General features: G+C 35.0%; 1 protein-coding gene across 9 annotated transcripts in view; it reads left to right on the top strand.

The window, feature by feature from the left end:
* Window positions 1–23,052, top strand: part of TTLL7 (tubulin tyrosine ligase like 7) — a 154,874-nt gene that overhangs the window by 45,083 nt on the left and 86,739 nt on the right. For all 9 annotated transcript variants that reach the window (XR_014299910.1, XM_082688140.1, XM_082688134.1 and 6 more), the window contains 6 exons: window positions 6,252–6,447; window positions 6,658–6,789; window positions 11,297–11,418; window positions 12,285–12,352; window positions 16,412–16,570; window positions 21,131–21,347. Coding sequence is in view for 8 of the 9 variants with exons in the window: in XM_082688140.1 (XP_082544266.1) it covers window positions 6,423–6,447; window positions 6,658–6,789; window positions 11,297–11,418; window positions 12,285–12,352; window positions 16,412–16,570; window positions 21,131–21,347 (723 nt within the window). In the remaining variant the exon portion in view is untranslated. The remainder of the gene's footprint in view (window positions 1–6,251; window positions 6,448–6,657; window positions 6,790–11,296; window positions 11,419–12,284; window positions 12,353–16,411; window positions 16,571–21,130; window positions 21,348–23,052) is intronic.

Genomic DNA, 23,052 nt, shown 5'->3' with positions numbered 1-23,052 from the left:
CCTATCCTAATACAGATTCTTCTTGATGGGTTTTGAGAACTGAAAAGCCATACAGTAGGGCAGTAAGTATGGAAGGGGGATGGAAGTAATTTAGATGCCAAAAACTATGATGCTAGGAGACAAGAACCAAAGAGAGTCAGCAGTGTGTGAAAATCTAATGACAGTAATGGGGACACAAAGTACGCGGCAAAGTTGGGATCTCCCTGCCCCTCCTATCTCCCTGTCCATCAGAAGAGTGATACACTGTCAAAAGTACATACAAGTAGTTATATATACTGTGAAACATGTTTATTCTCCTTGTCAGTGTGAAAATAGTAATTTAAAAATCAGTATAGAAAATAGATACTTAGGAACACCAGTTCCCAAGGAATTTAGGATTTAGGAAAAAGAACCATATTGGGGGTGTTCAATACTCAGAGTGTTCAATACTCAGAAATGATGTTTCCCCATTCCCTCCCCATCACACATGTTCACATCCTCACATGCTTTCATGCACATATGTACACATATATATCTGTTTTTTTTCCATTTTATTTTATTTCTTTTTAGTGTTCCAGGATACATCTTTTTTTTTTTTTTTTTAAATCAACTCCACTTGAGACAAGTCATTACCCTCCTTGAAATATCACCTTCCCAATGAGGACTATCTGGATTCAGTATTTAAAACTTTTCCTTCCAACTCTTCTCCTTCCTTTTCCCCTACACTCCTGATCTTCTGACCAGTTGTGCTGACTCTCCCTATAGTACTTAGCATTTTCTATAGTTTAGAAATGTTAGTTTAATATGTTTGCTGTTATTGTTTCTCTCTCCCACACTAGAAGGCAAGCACCACGAAGATAGAAAATTGTTATCTGTTAGTGTTCACTGAGAACAGATACTGCTACATGAGAGTATTTGTTGAATTGTAGTACCTTCATGAAGGAAAAAAACAGGAAGACAGTCTGAATATCGATAGCTGCCTGGTGTTCAAAGAAGAGAGATTAATAATTCTGATGCAACTTTTGTGATCTCAACTACATTTTAAACCACAGCCTGATTCGCTTGCTCTCATTCCCTAGCTTTTAAAATAGCTCCAGGCAAGCAGAATTAAGCTTCTTTGTGAAATCTTCAATAAGTCATATTTAAAGACTGAATTTTGGAGTTAACATACAAAGTGGAAAATGTCATGGAATTTAGAGACAAGCCTCTTCATTGTCACCTGTTAGGTGTGACTTTGGGCAAGTTACTTAGCCATGAAGTCTAAGTTTTTCCTATATGTAAAATTAGAATAAAACATACTGGGGCATTTACTGGGTGAGGTAAATACACACAAAGTTATGTGAAAATGCTTAATATACAGTAGGTACTGGTTTATATCTATTTCTTTCTTTTTCCCTCCCCTCACCATAAAACAACTTTTATTAAATTTTTTTAATGTTATTTTATGTATTTTCAACTTAACCTAATTTTGGTTTCCACTGATCTTCAATGAAGATTGTTTTAGTAATCCATGGTAAGCTAAAATTTCACCAGTATGTATGAAGAACCCATTTTATATAGCATTCACTAAGGTATGTATTTCTGGGGATTGTTGGGAAGATCTGAGTTTCTCTTGTGTAATTTACACAAAAGATGTTTTGTGTTCATGTTGTTGTTTCAAAAATACCACCAATGCTATCTTCATTGGTTGGCATTTTATTTTATTTTTATTTTTTAAATTTAATTTTATTTTTTCAGTGTTCTAAGATTCATTGTTTATGCACGACACTGAGTGCTGAATGTAATAGGTGCCCCCCTAAATACCCACCACTGGGAAAAATCAATTTATTCCTTTTGCACTGTGAGATTGAATGTAGTGCCTTGTGCTTAGTGGGGATTCTGCTTCTCTCCCTCTCCCTCTGCTCCACCTACCCCAGCTCATGTGCACACGGGCCCTCTCAAATAAATAAATCTTTAAGAAAAATAAACGAAATACAAAGTTTGATGGGCTTTGTTATTAACATGTTAATGTTGTAACACAATTTATCACATATATTTTACTTCTTAAATAGGTAATACATGCACAGAATACTAAAAGTTGTACATGAAAGTAAGTCTCTGTTAACTCTGTCCCCAGCCACAGCAGACCACCACTACTCAATGCATATATTCCACATTTTCTTCTGTTATTTTACCCAAATGTAAACTTTTAGATACTTTGCCTTTTCACTTAAAGATGTGAAAGTAATCTTTGTAAATGATATGTATTTGCTTCTCAGAACTCCATGACCAACTCTCTTTACTCCCAAGCAGTAACATGAATACGTGCTTATTTAGCATTATTTCAGGCAATATTCTAAGCTCTAGTGGACAAGATAGAAGAAAACCACTTGTCTTCGAGAGTTTACCTTCCTATTTCATGGTTGGTGATATGATGGCCTCTGTGATTGGATGGAAGAGGAAGAAATGAATTTCTTCAAACATAATCAGAGGAAACTTTAAGAGAAAAGTGGAAATTTATCTGGATTTTAAGTGGTTGTAATTCAATGTGAGGAACTGGGAAGAAAGAGCACTCCAACACAAATGCATTGGAGTTACAGTTTTTTTGTTTTAAAAGTGTTATGTATCTCTTGTTTCTCATGGTAACACTTGAGCTTCTACATTTGAGGTTTCCATTTGCTTAACATTTTGGGAAATTGATTCCTTTTGGAAATGACTTCTTTATTTGTAAAATAAAATTGCTTATTTGTCTTAGAAATCAGTTTCTGTGTCTGTTAGCCATTTGTATGTCTCCTTTTAAGAAGTGTCTGTTCATGTTTTCTGCCCATTTTTTTGACTCGATTAATTGTTTTTTGGGTGGTGAGTTTGAGAAGTTCTTTATAGATCTTGGATATCAGTCCTTTGTAGTGTCATTTGCAGATATCATCATTAGCTATTAGGGGTATTCAAATTAAAACCACATTGGGATACCACCTTATACCAGTTAGAATGGCAAAAATTGACAAGGCAAGAAACAAGTGTTGGGGAGGTTGTGGAGAAAAGGGAACCCTCCTAAACTGTTAGTGGGAATGAAGGTGGTGCAGCCACGTAGAAAAACAGTGTGGAAGTTTCTCAAAAAGTTAAAAATAGAGCTTCCTGATGACTCAGTAATTGCACTACTGGATATTTACCCCAAGATACAGATATAGTGAAAAGAAGGGCCATTGCACCCCAGTGTTCATAGCGGCAATGTTCACAATAGCCAAAGTGTGAAAAGAGCTGAAATGCCCTTTGGCAGATGAATGGGTAAAGAAGATGTGGTCCATATATACAATGGAATATTACTCAGACATCAAAAATGATGAATACCCAACTTTTGCATCAGCATGGATGAGACTGGAGGGGAATATGCTAAGTGAATTAAGTCAAGCAGAGAAAGTCAGTTATCATATGGTTTCAGTTATTTGTGGAACGTAAGGAATAGCATGGAGGACATTAGGAGAAGGAAGGGGAAAAAGAAGGGGGAAATCAGAATGAGAGACAAACTGTGAGAGACTCTGGACTCCGGGAAACTAAATGAGGGTTTTAGAAGGGACGGGAGTGTGGGAATGGGTGAGCCTGGTGATTGGTATTAAGGAGGGCACAATTGCATGGAGCACTGGGTGTTATACACGAACAATGAATGATGGAACAGTACATCAAAAACTAATGATGTTACTGTATGGTGACTAACATAACACAGTAATAAAATACAATAAAATAAAAGAGAAACCAATTCCTGCTGATCTTCTAATTCTTTTTTTTCCTCTCAGTTTGTTTACTTCAACTAGAAATGGGGATTTTAATGGATGATTTTTACCTAAATACTTGGCCTTTATTTATTTTTTTTTACATAGGTTCAAAGATTTTTTTTTCTTTGTTTTACTTTTTTTTTGATATGTGTATGTTATAACTAACTATTATTTGATTCAGTGTCACTATATACTTGGAGCAGAGGTTGTCAGTCTTGGCTGCATGATATAGTTATGTGGAAAGCTTAAAACATGCTGATAGTTGGGCCCCACCAGGGGTCTGGGGTATGGCTTGGTTACAAGGATTTTCAAAAGTTCCTCAGATGATTCTACTTTGCAGCTGAGCTTAAGAAACCCTTGGCTAAAGTATTTCGGAGGTAACTGAACCATGCTGTGTGCTTCTGAAAAGTAGGTAACCGTGGCTCATTTGAGTGGTGTGATCAGTCTGTCGTCTCACTTCTCTCACTAAGAAGAAAGTGAAATGATTAGAATTGGACAGTAAAATGAAGTTCTTGAGTTTGAGAAGCACTCTTACTGCTACTCACCAAAACATAAATGCAATTAAATAGGGCACATATGTGGTGAGACTAAATTTAAGGCCTTTAAATTCTTGTGTGGTAGGGGAAGAGATAACAGTTCTTGTTCTGAGCTTGTTCTAATCAGGGTATTTGGCTCATTATTTAAGTCAGAAATTAACAAATCTGTTTTTAGAGCCTGTAACAATTACTAATTTATTGTCAGTATAGTTAGGCAGACATTGTCTCACACTCTTGTTGACTTTGTCACCTACTTTCAATGTAATACGTACTCTGTTACCATAAGAGGATCTTTGTTTACTCCAGTAACAAGATGTTGGACAAGGACTTATAAACCCAAATAGTTACCTCCCTGAGGTATCAGAGAGCTTCCAGAAAGAAATCACACTGAACTTTAGATCACTCCTTTCTTTTATTCTGAAAAGTAATCCAGTCTATTTCCAGCTTGGAATTGCGAGCTTAAATCAAGCTAGGTGTGTTTATTGTGATTTCTCTGTTTGGTTTGAAGTATTGTGATTTCCCTCAATATGCCCATATTTTGCAGCTTGTAATACAGTTGGGTTGTAAAATTTTTTTTTAACGTCTATATAGCATATTAGCACAGTGTCTGTAAATAGTGGGGCTTTGTGACAGAATGGGGCTCAAAGCCTAGGTTTTCTATTTATAAATTGTTACCTTGATTTATTTAACTTATTTAGACTTAATTTCCATATCTGGAAAATTGCAGAAATGGTATTTAAATTCCAGGTTTGTTAATAAGGTAAGATATTTTAGATTCCTAACAGTGCTACCCACAGTTGGTCCGTAATAAATATTTTCTAGCTTTCAGATTGAATTAGTCTAGGTAATTATTCTACTAAAAATGGTACCTGAGAACAAACCAAGATCTAAATTTTCTTTAATAATGAATCTTATTATTAATAATGACTATTGGATGTGACATATATGAGTCACATCTTATGTAGTTGAATTTCTGATAAACCTAATAATCTCCTGGTAAATGTATTGATACTATACCTTTGTTTATCATGATAACTTTTATAATTTTTCATTGTGTTTAGAGACATTTCCCAGAACTCAACAATTCTTACATTGTGAAGGGAGAAATTAGGAAATTGCTTAGTATAGACTGAGCAGTATAGTCTAGTCAGGGCATGAATATCTGGGTTCTACGAACACAGTGAAAATATAGGTGTCATATATGCCATGCTGAGGTGTAGCCAGATCAAATTTGTTCATTAAAAAATGTTTACAGCATTTCTCTATGTGCCCAAATAAGCTCACTGTAATAATGACTCCTCTTGTTTTCTGCCTTTCCAAAATTGTTTCCATTTTTTAAGCCACAATTCAAATGTGGTCTACTTTATAAAGTCGTCCCCTTCCTCCCCGTCAGCCACTACCCCCCTCCCTAATGAGAAATCCTTTTTCTCTGTATGCTCTTGCTATGTGATCTCTGTCCTGGTACTTACTTCACTGTTTCATATGAAAAGTAATGCTGTACCTAAGTTTCAGACATTGGGTTGAAGGTTGTGTGGAGTCCTAATTAAGGGTACTGAGTCTGACATCGGAGAGATGTTAATTTTGTCACTTTTATGGTAAAGATTTGTCCTTTCTGAGGCCAGTTAACTGTAAGATAGGGATAAAAGTTCTACCTCATAGTTTTGTTGAAAGATTAAGTTGGCTTAAGTGATCCATGACCGCAAGTGTTCAATAGTTGGTAGTGAATGTGGTTATTGTTATTGTTGGTGTATGGTATGTTATTTATCGTGTGTAAATATATGACTTAAATAAAATTCTCCTCTTCTACTCTGTGCACTTTTTAGGACAGGGAGCCATCACTTGGCATTTTGCACAAGGTTTAATGAATTAACAAATATTTGTTGATTGAATATGTACATTAACTTTCACCTTTACTTAACTTTTAAAAAGAACAGAAACATTTCATAAAAATTGTTTTCTAAATGACTTTGTTTTAAAATCCCTACAGGTAACTTCTCATCCCATAACTTCGGTGTCCTGAAATCTGAGGATTCCACAAAGATAATATGATAGGAACTTTCAGTGATCTGGAGCCATATCCTACTTAGACTAATGCAGGCCTTCCAGATATCCTGAGAGCTTGGTACAACAGCACACACTGTAACAGGCACAGGCAATAATGCCATCTTTGCCTCAAGAAAGAGGTAAGCAGATTGACATAATTGTATTATTATAGATCATCACTGAGAATTTTTTCTAAGAATTAAAAATTAATTGAGGACTCTTAACGAACCAGAATTTTTAGTTTTACCTTTTTTTTTTTTTTTTTTTGGTGGGAGGGGGGCATCTGTGTTCTCTGCTATGAAATTTTTGTTATTTTAGTGATACTTGATTGGTTTACATTTCTTTTAAAGTTATTCAGGGACCCTCTCCCCTGGATCTGAATACAGAATTGCCTTACCAAAGCACAATGAAAAGGAAAGTCAGAAAAAAGAAAAAGAAGGGAACCATTACAGCAAATGTTGCTGGGACAAAGTTTGAAATTGGTAGGTCTCCTCAAAATCATGAGATTTTCATCACTGTTGGAAAGACTGGTTTGATGTTGAAAACAATGTTGAAATTCAGGGAGATACCATTTGTGCAATTCATTTTTAAATGCCTTCTATAAAATGTCCTTTTTTATGAGATAATTAACATGTTAATAAACAAAAAGAACATCAATATAGACTAAAGGCTTTAGCTATTAATGGGATGGTATTATATATGTGATTTTGATTAATATTTAATTTTTAAATCAAGTATGAAGTAAACATTACACAGATTAAAATGTTAGATGTAAAATTAAAAAATTACAAACTTTGAGATTTTTATTAAACAATGACTGACTTCAGGAATAGAGGAACAACACATTTTTCTCTGTGTTTTAAATAAAATTCTTCTGATGAAGAATTATTAATGAAGTTCCAGTTTTTATGTATAAGCAGTATCTGTGGTATAGAGAGTAGATAAGAAGAATAGTTGTCTTAAATTATAATACACTTGCCCAGCATTGCAGAACTCTTTTTTTTTTTTTAATATTTTATTTATTTGACAGAGAGAGGCACAGCAAGAGAGGGAATACAAGCAGGAGGAGTAGGAGATGGGGAAGCAAGGTCCTCTCAGAGCAGGGGGCTGGATGCCGGATCCCAGAACCCTGGGATCACCACCTGAGCCAAAGGCAGATAGATGCTTAACTACTGAGCCACCCAGGCACCCCCAGCCTTGCAGAACTCTTAACAAATACCAGAGATACTCAACGAATCTTCCTCGTAGCCATTTTGCATTGAGAGAGTTAAGGAAAATCAAATTATGTTAATTATTCTTACTCTTATCCATCTTTGAGAGTCTCATTTTCAATTATAGTAATTCGCCAAAGTTCTTGAGTGATCAGTGGGAATATTTCATTGGAATTGAAGTGCTCTGATACTCTGTTCCAATAAGTGGTCCTCAGAGGCAGGGACTTGAAGCAAGTTAGCATGGGAGATTGAAAGATTCAGGGTTTATTTGCAGCATGTTTTCTAGAAACAAGAGTAAGGTGACCATTGTTAAAGTGATTGATGGGTGGTGTTATCCTATTATTTACTTTAAGGTTTTGGTGGGGTTCGTAAGGAACCTTGATCTACAGGAGAGTGTTTCAATTCAGTTCTCTCTCACTTTCCCAGGAAGTCCTCCCAGGGCTGAAGTTGTCTTAGCATCCTTTTTTTAAAATTAAAAAAAAAATTATTTTATTGTGCTATGTGAGTCACCATACAACACATCATTAGGTTTTGATATAGTGTTCCGAGATTCGTTGTTTATGTATAACACCCAGTGCTCCATGCAATACATGTCCTCAATACCCACTACCAGTTTTCTTATACTGATTCCTACCTCCTTGCTGTGCTATGGTGTTTAACAGAATTCCTGGCTCATCCTCAGATGTTTAACAGAATTCCTGGCTCAGTCCTTGGATCAGGGACTGTTTGGAGAATACAGAGCTAAGTATAGGGAAGGGAAAGAGGGAATTGGCCATGTCAAGGAGAAAGAAGCTACCTTGCTTTTTCCCTTATTTAAGCAAGTTTATGCAACACCTTCTTATAATTTAATTACTGCTCTCTTGGCATTTTGAATTATATAATGGAAATACACTTAAGCCATAATCAGAGCACCTGTGTTTTTGCTCTGGTGTTGCCTGTTTCCTCATGTAGAATACTTTGCTATAGCTTTAATAGTAATATTTTTATAGCCATTGACCAAACATTTCCATATGCATTACCTCATTTAATCTTCCAAATAACCCTGTAAAATAGTCTGCATTACTCCCTTCCTCCCCTTCCCCTGCATTTTTTCTACACTCTAATAGTGAGGTGAATTTGAAGTGGCTAATAGCATTAAGAAGATAAACACGGGAAAATAAAGACAGTAAACTAAGATGAATCTTGTGGCTGGTAAGAGTACAAAATACATACTGCAAGACTCTCTATAGTTCGAGATGGACATGGATTTGACTCAGAGCTTCCTAGCAACCAAAGCAAATACTAAAACATAATCAGTTATAGACTACACAGTGCCCAGAAGATAATGGTTATTCGAAGGACATATGACTTCTGTATTCCTGAGTCTTGGGAGAAATTTCTCTTTTAGTTTCTTATGAAGACATATGGAGTAATGAAGTACATTCTCTCACTGGTTCTATAATTATTACATTATGAAATTCCACATTATTTTTTATACATCCTCTATAGAAAGTTGAATAAACAAGTCCAGTGAGAGTTAGCAACTTACCCAAGTTCACACAGATGACAAAAGTGGAACTTGAACCTAAATTCATTTGTTTCCAAATTCAGTTTTATTTTTACTATATCATATTGCCTAAGTAAAATGTGAATTGAAATTTAAATTGAGAAACACAAATGTATCTTCTATATCTAAGATTCAGAGAGTTGCATGGATTCCTATTTTTAAAACTCCTGAACAGCCTCTGAAAACTCTATGGATCAAGGGAAAAGATCATAGGACAAATTATGAGGAATATATTTTTGGTAATTTTTATTTAATGGGGACAAGAAGGATTGGAGAGGGGGTTATGTAATATATAAAAGGAAATGTGAGGAAATGGTTCATATGGTTATCTCTGTTTTACCAATGGAGTGTTTGGTTTGGTAGAAATTCAGTGTAGAGATAATTATATTTTATTCCCTTTTAAAAAGAGAGCTCCTAAAATACCAGCATTTCAAGGCATGGAGGTAGGCTTTAGCTGTCAACAAATTTCTATTTGGAACTGATGAGTTAAAGGGGTTTCTTTTCCATGCAGTGGAGGATGATATCCTTAAAAGATTCCAATTGATTTCTAAAATTTCAGTTCAAATAAAAATTTGATTAAATGGCTTACCTGAGAAAAGAGACTTTATAATAACCTAGCATTGTGTTTTTCTTTGAAGTTCAACTTTGTCAGCTCTCCAAGCTTTGAAATTTCTTAATAAAAGAGATTTATGTATGACTGGCCTTACAGATTTGGTTTGTGAATCTAAGGAAATAATGGATCTTTTCCACTATTGTTATGTAACCTGAGTGTTCCCAGCCTCACTGGTTCATGTGTACATTCATCATGTGTACATTCATGTGTGCATTTTAGTAGGTCATTATACTCCATCCCTCTGTAACTGCTGCCAGTTCCATCTCTCTCTAAGGTCTTCTCAGTTATCTCTGAACAGCCCCAAACAATGTATCTCCTGTACTCAGGAACAGGTCTGCTTGTGAGCAGCTATTCTGGCCTCATTATTTTTTTACTGCTTATGAGTGAGTTAAAGCAGTCTCCCAGGCTGGGTGGCTGCGGCCCTTGCCCTCCCTGTGAGCCCTCAGGTCAGCAAAGTTGCATGGTGGTCTGGGGCAGACAAGACAACGGCCCCTCCCCCAAGTCTTGCTTTGTACATTGTCACCTGCACCTTCAGAACAGCCCCAAGTTTTTCAGAGCCTTTCATGGAGAATGGTTGTTTCAGTTCATCTTCTCCATCATCCCTCTCCAATCACTGTTCTCTTCTTTTATGTCTGTAGTCTAGGAACCATTGCATAAAAAGTCTTTTCTTTCTCCTCAGCCAAAAAAGCAATCAAGAGTCTGTAGAACCTGAGACTGACAAGTGTCTGCTCATCAGTTTTGTACTTGAGCCAAGTGAATTCAGACAACTGATCGCCCTTTACCATTTCTCCTCATGCATAGGGTGTACAGTAAAGGAAAACATTTAAAAAGAAAACATCGAAGGGCTGCCATTTAGTTACACCTTTCTATTAAGTCTCAGAATTCTGTTGGGATCCAAAATTTATCCTGAATATTTTACTTATCTTTATTCTAAACTTGAAATTCATTGGAAGAAAAGTGTTAGTATGTTAATTTGGTATCCAGATCAGAGAGGAGCATATAAATAGTTTGTACTGAAAAACAAGCTTTCCTCTGAGCATAAATTTTTTCAATCGGATAAAGGTGTTAGGAGCAGATAGGAGGGCCAGTTTCCAGATCTCTACAGTGAATTCTGCTTCATTATTTCATATCCTGAGTCAACACAGCTGACTTGGTTTTAATTGCTAAAAATAATTTGAACTGGGGAGGTGGAAAGTATAGGATAGGTCTAATGATCAGGAACTATTTTTACCTTTTCTCTTTTAGCCCAAGGTCAAAAAAAAAAAAAAAAAAGCCATGTATTCCATTTTCCTGAGTAGAGGTGTTATCTCAGCTGTGTACATGTTTTCACTGTGCCATGAATAATCACTGAACTTTTTAGCAGAGTTGTGTACCTGCTAAAACTCTGATGGTTGAAACCAAGGATTTTGCAACCTAAAAACAGTTCTCAGTTACTGTGAGTATAATTTGGCCCTAGATAAACTGTTGTAGCTAAAAATAAGGGAATGCTATAACTAACTAATGGATATTTTGCAAACGAAATACTGTGAGATAAAATTTACATATATCAAACTTGTTTCCACAATGAATATATTTCAATAGTATTTTAATTTTCATTTAACTTAATCATTTACTTGCAGTTCGTTTAGTCATAGATGAAATGGGATTTATGAAAACTCCAGATGAGGATGAAACAAGTAACCTTATATGGTGTGATTCTGCGGTTCAGCAGGAGAAGATTGCAGAGCTGCAAAATTACCAGGTGGGGATTAATCATGACCGGTTATTGGTTTTAGGAGAGTTCTATGAATTCCATCATAATTTTACTCAGATAGGATTCTTAATGTGTGGATATATTAAGTTTAATTTCTAACTTACCTAAATAGCCTGTTTTGTTGCTGTCCAGTAGTACTGACTCTTTGCATAAAAGCCCGAGTTCCTTCCAATCTAACTTTTTTTTTTTTTAACCTCTTTCCATCTTTAAGGAAGAATTAATAGGAGAAAACGCTTCCTACACAGGTGCTTTGCATTACTCTTAAAGACGAGTGATGTGGAAAAATTGCACAGAGAAATCAGGAAGTGGAAATACCTTGTAATGTCTGCCATGTGGGCTTCATTCTTTTATTTGTAGAATGTCAAGCAAACATATTAAAAAGTAGACATCAAACTAAAAAGCCAAATACACAGAATTTTAGGCAATCAACATTTTGTATAGTTTGTCAGTATAGAGTGTAATATAAAATTGGTTATAGGAAGCTAACAAGGCCATTCTTGCCAATATTTCTACAATGCTTATCTGTATGAATATAGTAAATTTAGAATACTAGAAATAGACATTGAATGACCAGTTATTTAACAGGGAAGATTGTAACATTTAATGCAACATTTAATGTAACATTCAAATGCAAACATGGTTTTTTGATTTCTTAAAAAAATTTGCAATTTTCTTTTTTGCTTATTGTAGATTCTTTAATTCTATAAAGTCATTATAGTCATTTTAAATATTTTACATTAATAGTCAGTTTTCTAAGAACATTAAACTCAGGATGGATGTAACGTTATTGTAGTATAAATGAATGTATTTATTAAGTCTGTGGGAATATTAATGTTTACCTTTTTATTTTCCAGAGGATCAACCATTTTCCAGGAATGGGGGAGATCTGTAGAAAGGATTTCTTAGCAAGAAATATGACCAAGTAATCTTCATTTTCTTGTAATAGAGAAGACCTTTTCAAAGTTTGTTTTGAATGTTATAGTGCATCTTTCACTAGGTTACATTGATTTGAAATGGTATTTTGATGGAAGAGATAGAATTTTAAAGCTAGCAGATCTTAGAAGTTTCTTGGTTCTTCCTTCATTTTGTAGAGGAGGTAACTGAGAATCAGAGAAATGAATATCTTGCACAAGTAAAACAAACAGTGAATAGTGGAGCTGGAGCAGAGTCCTGGTCTCCAGAACCTGACTCTTTTCACTGCAGTTTAGCAACATAATATACTATGTGTGTGTTCATATCATGCTTATTGAGCATCTATGTTTTATTGAGCATCTAATGTGTGCCAGACACTAGAGTAGGTGCATTTGTGCACACACATACACACAGGCATATGTGTATGTCCCTACCCAGGTCTCTGAGGTAAATATATGTATAATTATCTCTGAGACCACTATTTGGAGTAACAATTCTACTGTTATGGGAAAAACTGTTCACAAGTTCTCAAGCGTTATACCAAATGAACTGCAGAATTTTTATGCAATTTATATTTTTGTGGATTAGGGTTTTTTTTTTTTTTTTAGTTTAAGGAAGTTGAGTGATAATTTAAGAAAATTTCTAAAAAAGAAAACTCAAACAGAGAAAGGTTAGGAAACTTGGTATATAACTAAATATTTATATGCATCATGTGAAAGTTTATACACTCACCCAACAAATATTTTTTGTGTGTCTGTTATAGACTAGAGACTGCTAACAGGTAAACAAGATGAATAAGGCCTAGTCCCTGCCTAGAACTCAATTTTTAGTAAGGGAGAAAGAGTGATGAACATGAATACAGTTTGATGGTGCCACAGGGGAGAGTCAGTGTATGGCAGTGACAAAGATGATGACCTAGGTTATTTCCAGGAGGGTTTGGATGGTTTTCTGGGGAATTCAAATGCAAAATGGGTATTGAGAAGTGTATAGGAGTTCACCCTTTGAGAAGAAGGCAAGGAGACTGTAGGCAAAGATGGCAGCGGGAGGAACTATATGGATACTTAAAGCAACATGATAGGTTTGGGGGAACTTCTAAGTAGTTCCCGTGGTTTTATAGGGTGTCGGGAGGCTCACTGTGATGCTGCTGCAGGTCAATGCAAAGGCCCGGCTGCATTCCCCATGTTACTAGGTTTTATTCAATCATTTCATCATTGATTCTTTAATCTCTTTAACTACTTAGCAAACATTTCTGTTTATCCTGAGTAAAATGAGAACTTTTTAAATGGCTTTGAGTAGAGAAATGAAATGTTTTCCATACTCTTGGTGGTCCTGTAGATCATGGATTCAAAGAAGGGGGAGAAAGGAGGGAGGAAGCCCTCAAGGAGGTGATGATCGTCAACATCTGATAAACCAAAGGAGAGGTAGTGGGAATGGGGGAGAGATAATGCATCTGGAAAATAGGGAAAAGAAAGAATTGACAGGACTGGAAAGCTGCTGAGATGTGCGAATCAAAGGGGAGGAGGAGAGCAGTGTTTGAAATGACTGCTAGGCTTCTGGTTTAGGAAACATGTAGGTGGGAGCAATTTACTAACACACGGATTATAGCAAGAACAGACTTCAGAGGAAAGGGAATTCCCTCTGCAAATTTTTAGACATGTGTTTCATTGAAGTCATTTACTTTCATCTAACATTTATTAAATATCTGTTATACGCTGGGCAATGTCCTAGCCTTTGGGCACATCAGGTGATCAAAATCAGACTTGTGGATTTTACAACTTTGGGTTGTAACTGTGATAAGTGCAATGAAGTAGAGTTACATAGTAGTCAATTAATGGATAGTGAAGGACTTCTGGAGGAGGGAGACATTGGAGAGTTTCCCCGAGGATGTGATGTGGAAGCTTAAATATGAATGCTGAGAGGAGTTTATTGGTGAAAATGATAGAGAACAGTTTTCTGGGCAGGAAAAAATGTATGGTCTGAGGTCATGTGGTGGGAGAAAGCAGGAGTAGTCAGGATACTGAAATAAAGTCAAGTGTAGCTGGAGCACAGAGACATTGATGGGAAGGATTAGCTGAAGGGTGATGGTTAGGATTATAGTCCTTATCCTAAATTCCATAGGAGAGGAGGAGTGGGGGTGAAGCTGGTAGAATGACAGATTTGCATTTTGAAAAGATCATTCTACCTGCTTTGTAGAGAACAAGAAGGTTGACTGTAGACACATTAGTAGCTATTGCACATAGGCAATTTCTTATTTTTCTAAGATCCTTGGAATTTTCCTTAAGGAAAAAAGAACCTTCTATTAGATGGAAAGTAATGACCTACTTATATAAAAATCAAATTAATTAAATTACATTCTTAATATCATTTTAGTAAATCCATGACAGCTATGAACAGAAATTATTCCATATTTCCAAATTCCTAAGTAAGATTGCATGTCTGTTTTGAAGCTATATATTTTTACACCAAATGATTTGTGCTAGATTGCTAAATGGAATGAAGTTTTCTCTTGAATATATGTGTGCTTGGATTTTTTCCAAGTATGTATGTATGTGAAAGAATGGTATCATTCATAAGTACTCCACATGGTTAGTTTAAAATATATTCTTTTAATTAAAACTTTAAATTGATCTAATTTCATATCACTGTTAAAAATATAATAAATACATTTAAAGGTATTAGACACAAAAACAAGGACATCAGCACTGTTTCTGTGTTTCCTTTAGCTTTGTGTATATGTGTATACGTGTGTTTTCCAAACCAGTCAGTGTTAGCCTATCTTGTATTGAGATTATTTAATTTATTGGCTTATTCTGGATTTCACAGATACAGTTGGTAATTATTTCCCTTCTCATGGTGGAAATATAACTTTCTTATAGGGTTTTCTTGAAAGAGCACTTGAACTATGAAAACCATAGGAACCTAAGCTGTGGAAGGCCATGTGGCTTCCATATGCCACACCCTAGTTTCAGAGTGTCGGCCCGACCTCTCTGCATCCCATGTACTGTGGTTTCATTTTAGATTTTATCAGTCTCATCTGGGGACAATATCTCCTTATCTATAAGAGACTTGCTTACATTTATTAAAAGGAGCTTTTTTTTTGAAATAATCAGATTTTCTTTAATAGATAATATTTGAAAATATTTCTTTTCTAATTTCTTCATTTTTATTGGGAATCAATATGTACAAAATGGTCAGTATTGGGATTAATCAAAAGTAAGCATTTTATACCTAGTTTTAACCTTAAATTATGTATCAAATAGGCAGCCTGATTAGTAGTAAATATAAAAATATCAAGACATACATTGTAGCCATAAAACCACATGTAGAGACATATGTAGTTCATGTTAAAACAAAATGAAACAAAATTTCTAGTATACTCAGAGGTTTACATGGTTTTTTCAGAAAAGTAGTTAAACTTCAAAAATAGTGTAGGAAAAAATGATCAAAACTGCTCCTTATGGGTGCCTCAGAGGACTCAAAGTTATCTTCAAAGATGCAACACGAACAGCACCTGGTGGTGAACTATTTCCTGCTACCCACCCTCTCATCCCAGGGGCAGAGTTAATGACTATTTCCTCATTACCTTGCCATATATGTCTTTATTGCACTTACCACATTGTACTTGTTAGCTTATTTGTAAATTCCTTAGGGTAGAGAATATTAATTTATCTTAATATCCTTAGTGCCTAGCATATAGTGTATACTCGAATATAGTACACTGTAGCATATAGTGTATAATAGCATATAGTGTATACCTAGTGCCTTATCCCATATTAATTTATCTTAATATCCCTAGTGCCTAGCATAGAGTGTATACTTGAATGATCTACCAATATATGAATTGGTACACAGTACAGAGAATGTTGTCCTTTTCTTTCACTGATGAATCCCCAGTGTCCAGAATAATGCCTTGCACATAGTAGGTGCTTTATAGATATATGTGGAATGAATCAGTAAATGAAGAAATCATGGGAATTTAAATCCTTGCAATAAATGCCAATAGCACAGAGGAAGAAAATTTAGAAAAGTATGAATAGAAATTACTTGTCATATTATCTCTAATTTACAGAATGATCAAGTCCCGGCCTCTGGATTATACCTTTGTTCCTCGAACATGGATCTTCCCTGCTGAATATACCCAATTCCAGAACTACATGAAAGAATTGAAGAAAAAAAGAAAGCAGAAAACTTTTATAGTAAAACCAGCCAATGGTGCAATGGGTCATGGGTAGGTATTTTTCACCCAAAACATGTAAAAGTTTAAAAAAAAATTGGGGGAAAAGAATAAATGTGAGCATTCACTCGTGGTTGAATATGAAAAAATAATAAAATGGGTTTCTGATGCTTTTTTGGAACTAAATATTTATTGAGCCATTTTTTCCTGTCCCACAGACTTTAGTTCTTCAATTTAAAGATTAAATCAGTTGAAAGACTTTTATAGGAGACAACAAAATAGAGAAAAAAGATGTTTCCAATTTTTTTCTTAAACATAAAATTTGTATTTATAATAATTTTAGAGTAACCTTGGAGGATAAAATTCAGTTGATAGTAGAGCCAAATTGACTTGGAGAAAAAAATAGTAAGATAGTTACTCTTTCAATAGCCAGACATTTAAAGCAAAAATAATTATATCCTCTTTGATTTACAAATAAGTTTTTTTCTTTATTGAGTCATGGTGATTAAATTAATGAATAAAACACATTTTAAGCTAAGGTACCATGAAGTAGACGTGTTAGCTGAACACAGATTACGCAACTTAATATTCCTGTGTCCTTTTGCTGCAATGTACTTTTTCAGAGAAAATATGGCTGAGGCTGCTTTAATTTTTTTTATTTTTAAAGATTTTACTTACATATTTGTCATAGAGAGAGAGAACAACAAGTTGGGGAAGCAGCAGGCTCCCCATTGAGCTGGGTCCGGATGCAGGACTTGATCCCAGGACCCTAGGATCATGACCTGAGCTGAAGGCAGATGCTTAACTGAGCCACCCAGATGTCCCGAGGCTGCTTTTAATAAAAACACATATATGTTATTTAAATCTTTTGATTTATCATTTTATCATTGCATATTGTCCTTGTCTCTTACAACAAATTTTCTCTTTAAGTCTATTTTGTGTAATACTAGTATACCACTCCAGTTCTCTGTTATTACTTTTGGCATGGAGTATCTTTTCTATTTGTTCACTTTCAAGTTATTTGTATCTTTGAATCTGAAGTGAATCTCTTGTAGACAGTGTGTGATTGGACCATTTTTTAAAAAATACATTCTGCCAATGCTAGTCTTAGTTGAGAGTTAATCCATTTGTAATTATTGATAAGGAAAGACTAATTTCAGCCATTTTGCTATTTGTTTTCTGTGTCTTAATATAGTTTTCATTCCTCAATTCTGCCTTTTCTACTCTCTTTTATATTAAATATTTTATTGTGTGCTATTTTAATTTTCTTGCCATTTCTTTTACTATATATTTGTGAGTTTAAAATTTTTAAAATTATTTTAATTATTTTTTTTCAGGAATAACATTTTTTGACTCACTTACATACAATACCCAGTGCTCATCATACATGTGTGCTGTCCTTAGTACCCATCACCCATTTAGCTCATTCCCCGCCCACTTCCCTCCATCAACCCTCAGTTTGTCCTCTATTTTTTTTTAAAGATTTTATTTATTTATTTGACAGAGAGAAATCACAAGTAGGCAGAGAGGCAGGCAGAGAGAGAGAGAGAGGAGGAAGCAGGCTCCCTGCTGAGCGGAGAGCCCGATGCGGGACTCGATCCCAGGACCCTGAGATCATGACCTGAGCCGAAGGCAGTGGCTTAACCACTGAGCCACCCAGGCGCCCCTGTCCTCTATTTTTAAGAGCCTCTTATGGTTTGCCTCCCCCTCTTTCCTTCTCTCTTTTTTCCCCCTTCCCACATGTTTATCTATTTTGTTTCCTAAATTCCCCATATGAGTGAAATCTTATGGTATTTGTCTATCCCTGACTGCCTTACTTCACTTAGCATAATGCACTCTACCTCCATTCACATTGCTATAAATGGCAAGATTTCATTCTTTTTGATGGCTGAGTATTATTTCATTGCACATATATACACTATATCTATATCCATTCATCAGTTGGTGGACACTTGGGCTCTTTTCATAGTTGGCTATTGTTGATATTGCTGCTATAAATACCAGGTTGCATGTACCCCCTTTGAATCTGTTTTGGGGTTTTTTTTAAAATGGTTTCCCTGGGATTATAATTAATACCTCAATTTATAATAATCTTGTTTAGATTAATATCAACTTAGTTTCAGTAGTAAAACAAAAACAAAAGAGCCCCTCATTTTGCTTCTATATAGCTCTGTCCCTCTTTATATTATTATTGTTACAAATTACATTTTCATACATTGTGTGCCATCAACATAGATTTATAACTACTGTTTAATGCAGTTGTATTTTACGTAAAATAGGAAAAAAGAATTACAAGTCTAAAATATTAATAGTGACTTTTGTATTTACTTATGTAGTGACCTTTACCAGGTGTTTTTTATTTATTTGTGTGGATTTGAGTTACTGCCTAGTGTCTTTTCATTTCAGTCAGAAGAATTCTTTTCAACATTTCTTATAGGCCAACTATATTATTAACAAGCTATCAGTTTTTATCTGGGAATATATTAATTTCTTCTTCAATTTTGAATACTTTTTGCCAGATATAGAATTACTGGTTAACAAGTTATTTTATTTTATTCTATTTTTTCCTCTTTCTGTCAACACTTCGAATATATCATCTTACTGCCTCTAGTCTCCATTGTTTCTGTTGAGAAATCAGCTATTTATCTTCTTGAGAATCAAAAGAGTGTGATAAGTAGCGTTAGTCTTGCTTTGAAGATTCTCTCTGTCTTGGCTTTTGACAGTTTTATTATAATATGTCTCAGTGTGGATGTCTTTGAATTTATCCTACTTGGAGTTAATTGGGTTCTTTGGATATGTAGTTAATGTTTTTCATCAATTTGGGAAGTTTGCAGCCATTAATTCTTTAAATATTCTTTCTGTCCCTTTCTCTCTCTCCTCTTCTTTTGAGATTCCTATTATGTATATGTTGATATTCTTGATGGTGTCCCATAGAACTCTTAACCTCTGTTCATTTTTCTTCATTCTTTTTTCTTTCTATTCCTCAGACCTAGTCAGTCTCAATTGATCTACCTTCAAGTTTATTAATTTTTTTTTTCTGGCTTCCTGTATCTTATGTTTGCCTTGCTAATGAATTTTTTTTTGTTGTTTCAGTTATTGTTATTTTTTAACTTCAGAATTTCAGTTTGGTTCCCTCCACTCTTCCTTAAAAAACAAAAACAAAAGCAAAAACAAAAACAAAACAAAAAATCCCAAAACAAACAAACAAAAACTTCTATCTCTATTGACATTCTCTATTTGGTGAGATATTCTTCTCGTGGTTTCCTTCAGTTCTCTCCATATGGTTTTCTTTAACCCTTTGAACAGATTTAAAACAGTTAATCTAAATAATTGATTGTCTAGTAAGCTCAATGTCTTTCTATTAATTGGTAACTTTCCTGTGTATGGGCCATACTTTAATTTTCTTTGCATGACTTATAGTTTTTGTTGGAAATCAGATATTTTGAATGTTATAATGTAGCAACGCTGGAAATCGGATTCTCCCCCCTGAAAGGTTTTTTGTTGCTGCTTGTTATGGTTGCTCTTTATTTGTTTAGTTATCTTTCTGAAATAATTTTGTGAAGTCTGTATTTTTTGTTGTGTGCAGAACTGAAGCTCCTGTTCTTTTGGGTGGGTGCTTAGCTTGTAAGTGGACAGATGTCTCCTCAAACACTTTCAACCAAACCAAACAAAACAAAACAAAATGAAATAAACCAAGAAAACCTCCCCCAAACCTAAGCTCCCAGTCCTTGCAGAAGGGATGTATATGTATGTTGGAATATGCCTTCAGCATTCAAGTAGGCAGTTTAAAACTCTGCCCTGGTCTTCATTTCATGCTTGTGCAGAGCCTGATGGTTAACCAGAGGTAAGAGCTTAGGGCCTTTCAAGTTTTTCCTGAACATGCACTTGGCTGTGGGCATGCACATGGTGTTCTAGATTCCTATGCCTGAGCTTTTCAAAGCTTTTATTCCCCAAAGATTCTCATACTTTAGTATTTCTTTCCTATATTTTTAGTTAGTATATTGTTTTCTCCAACATTTATTGGTTGTCATAGGCAGCAGGAACTAATGCATTTGTCTTCAAATGTTTTCAACTATGCCCCCTGCCCTCCCCTCCGCCTCCAGTCCCCCACAAGTAGCTGCCTCAACTACATTAGGAGAGTTCCTAATTAGGCAAGATAAAAGTGGTCCTTGAGTTCCTTCAGGGAGCCATCAGACAGGTAAAATAACAGTAACAAGAGAAATAAAACTACTATAAGAATAAGGTCTATTCTGCTCCCTCCAGAACCAGGACCTGTACTGGGAACATGGGCTATTGTTCAAGCCTGTGGATGAGTTGAGGTTGGGGAATGGGCCAGAGTAAGTTAAAGTGCCATAAAGCTCATTTTATATAGATTCAGCTTTTTTTTTTTTTTTTTAAATTAAGTGCTCTTTGGTTGTTATAAGCTTTTGGTCAGTTTCTAGTTTTCCAAAAAAGTTGATTCTGACTATCTTTTGGCTGTTTATTGCTTTTGTGAAGAGACAGACTCTGGGATTCCCTACTCCACCATTTTCCTCTTGAGTATTACCTGGAATTTTGTAAATATCTTGACCCCATATCAAATTAGTTTTTTAATTCTTTTTTTTTTTAACTTAGAATTTCTTTGATAAGAAATGGTGACAAACTTCCATCTCAGGATCATTTGATTGTTCAAGAATACATTGAAAAACCTTTTCTAATGGAAGGTTACAAGTTTGATTTACGAATTTATATTCTGGTGACATCATGTGATCCGCTGAAAATATTTCTCTACCATGATGGACTTGTGCGAATGGGAACAGAGAAATACATTCCACCTAATGAGTCTAATTTGGTAAGTGATACCAGACAGAATCTATGGTTTTATTCATTTGTTCAACTTGTACTTCTTAGAGTATGAACTGTATGTAAAGATTCTATGAATCAAAGTATCCCTTATCAGGTTTTTTTTAAATTTATTTTTTATTTATTTTTTATTTTTTTATTTTTTATAAACATATATTTTTATCCCCAGGGGTACAGGTCTGTGAATCACCAGGTTTACACACTTCACAGCACTCACCAAAGCACATACCCTCCCCAATGTCCATAATCCCACCCCCTTCTCCCAAACCCCCTCCCCCCAGCAACCCTCAGTTTGTTTTGTGAGATTAAGAGTCACTTATGGTTTGTCTCCCTCCCAATCCCATCTTGTTTCATTTATTCTTCTCCTACCCACTTAAGCCTCCAGGTTTTTATAGTTAGGAATTGTGTACATAAACAAGACTTCTTCTCATTTATAGACAGCTTTGTGAAAATTAGAAAGATAAAAAGGTGTCTTCTCCAGCAGGCTAATTAGGAGAGGGCCCTCCCTTTGTGTGCTATCTGCAAGCACAAGGCTGGATTTCAAAGCACATGTGTATGTAGTGGCCTTGCATAGAAATGACATGTACACATGTATATACAATAACCCTATATAGAAATGGATTTCAAAACACATGTGTGGATGCTTTGGCCCTGGATAGAAATGGTTTATTTAGAAATATAAATAGAAATAATATCTCATTGAGAAGTACAGACAGAGTATCATGGAGTTGAGTAGAAGGATAGTTTATGTTTAGCTTTTCATGGAGGAAGTGGTATTTGAGCAAGCTTTATATCACGGGTAAGGGTTTAACAAGTAGGATGTGGGAGAAAGTACATGAAACAAAGAAAGTGAGAGTTATCAGAAAGTAGAGTTATTAACTTGTCACTTTGCACAAAAGAAAAGATGGTAGATTTACACTGACCAAATGTAAATTAGAGACATAAACTGGTAGTTTCAGTGTGCATTTTAAAATCTATTAAATGGAGCTTTCTATAGATATTTTTCCATTAAGATTTCCTTTGTATAGGCATAGCACATTGATGGAAGTCAAAACAGCAGTTTATGGTTTATGAAGGTCCAACTGTAATTTATTATCATAATTTATCATGAAAGTCACAAATTTTATTATCCATACTTAAAAGTTTAGTTAACCTCTACCCTATTTTTGGACCTACTAATTATAGTAAAAATTATAATTATCATTTCCCATCTTGTCAAAATCCTGGTTATTGTTCTCCTCCGATGTTATGCACACAATTAACTGCACTGAAAGTCATATTTTAAAAATTACATAATGACTGATCATAAACGTTGCTATGTTCAATTAATGAAAAATGTTGTAAACCTGGCAAAGGAAGAATAAGAGAACTGTAAATTTTTCACTGGAAAGGAAGATAAAGGAAAGAATCATCTCTTTAAAGGTCATAAGGTGTGAATATATTCAATCACCAAGTAATATTTGCACTCTACTGCATTCTAGGCATTGTGCTGGTTTTGGAAAAACAGTGACCAAGACAGATACAGTGCTTGACCTCTCAAAAGCAACAGTCTAGTGGGGAGGCAGAAAATAAAATAAGCAATTATAATACCTGATGGTAAGTGTAATGGTCTACGACACTGAGGGTGCTAAGGCAGTGCATAGCAAGGGCACTAACGCAGCTCTAGAGAACGTTTAGAGAGGGAGATTGTTAAG

Source organism: Mustela nivalis (assembly GCF_964662115.1).
Source record: "Mustela nivalis genome assembly, chromosome: 10".
NCBI classification, from domain to species: domain Eukaryota; kingdom Metazoa; phylum Chordata; class Mammalia; order Carnivora; family Mustelidae; genus Mustela; species Mustela nivalis.
Note: the sequence above shows the minus strand (reverse complement) of the source record. Positions and strands in the feature narration are given on the sequence as shown.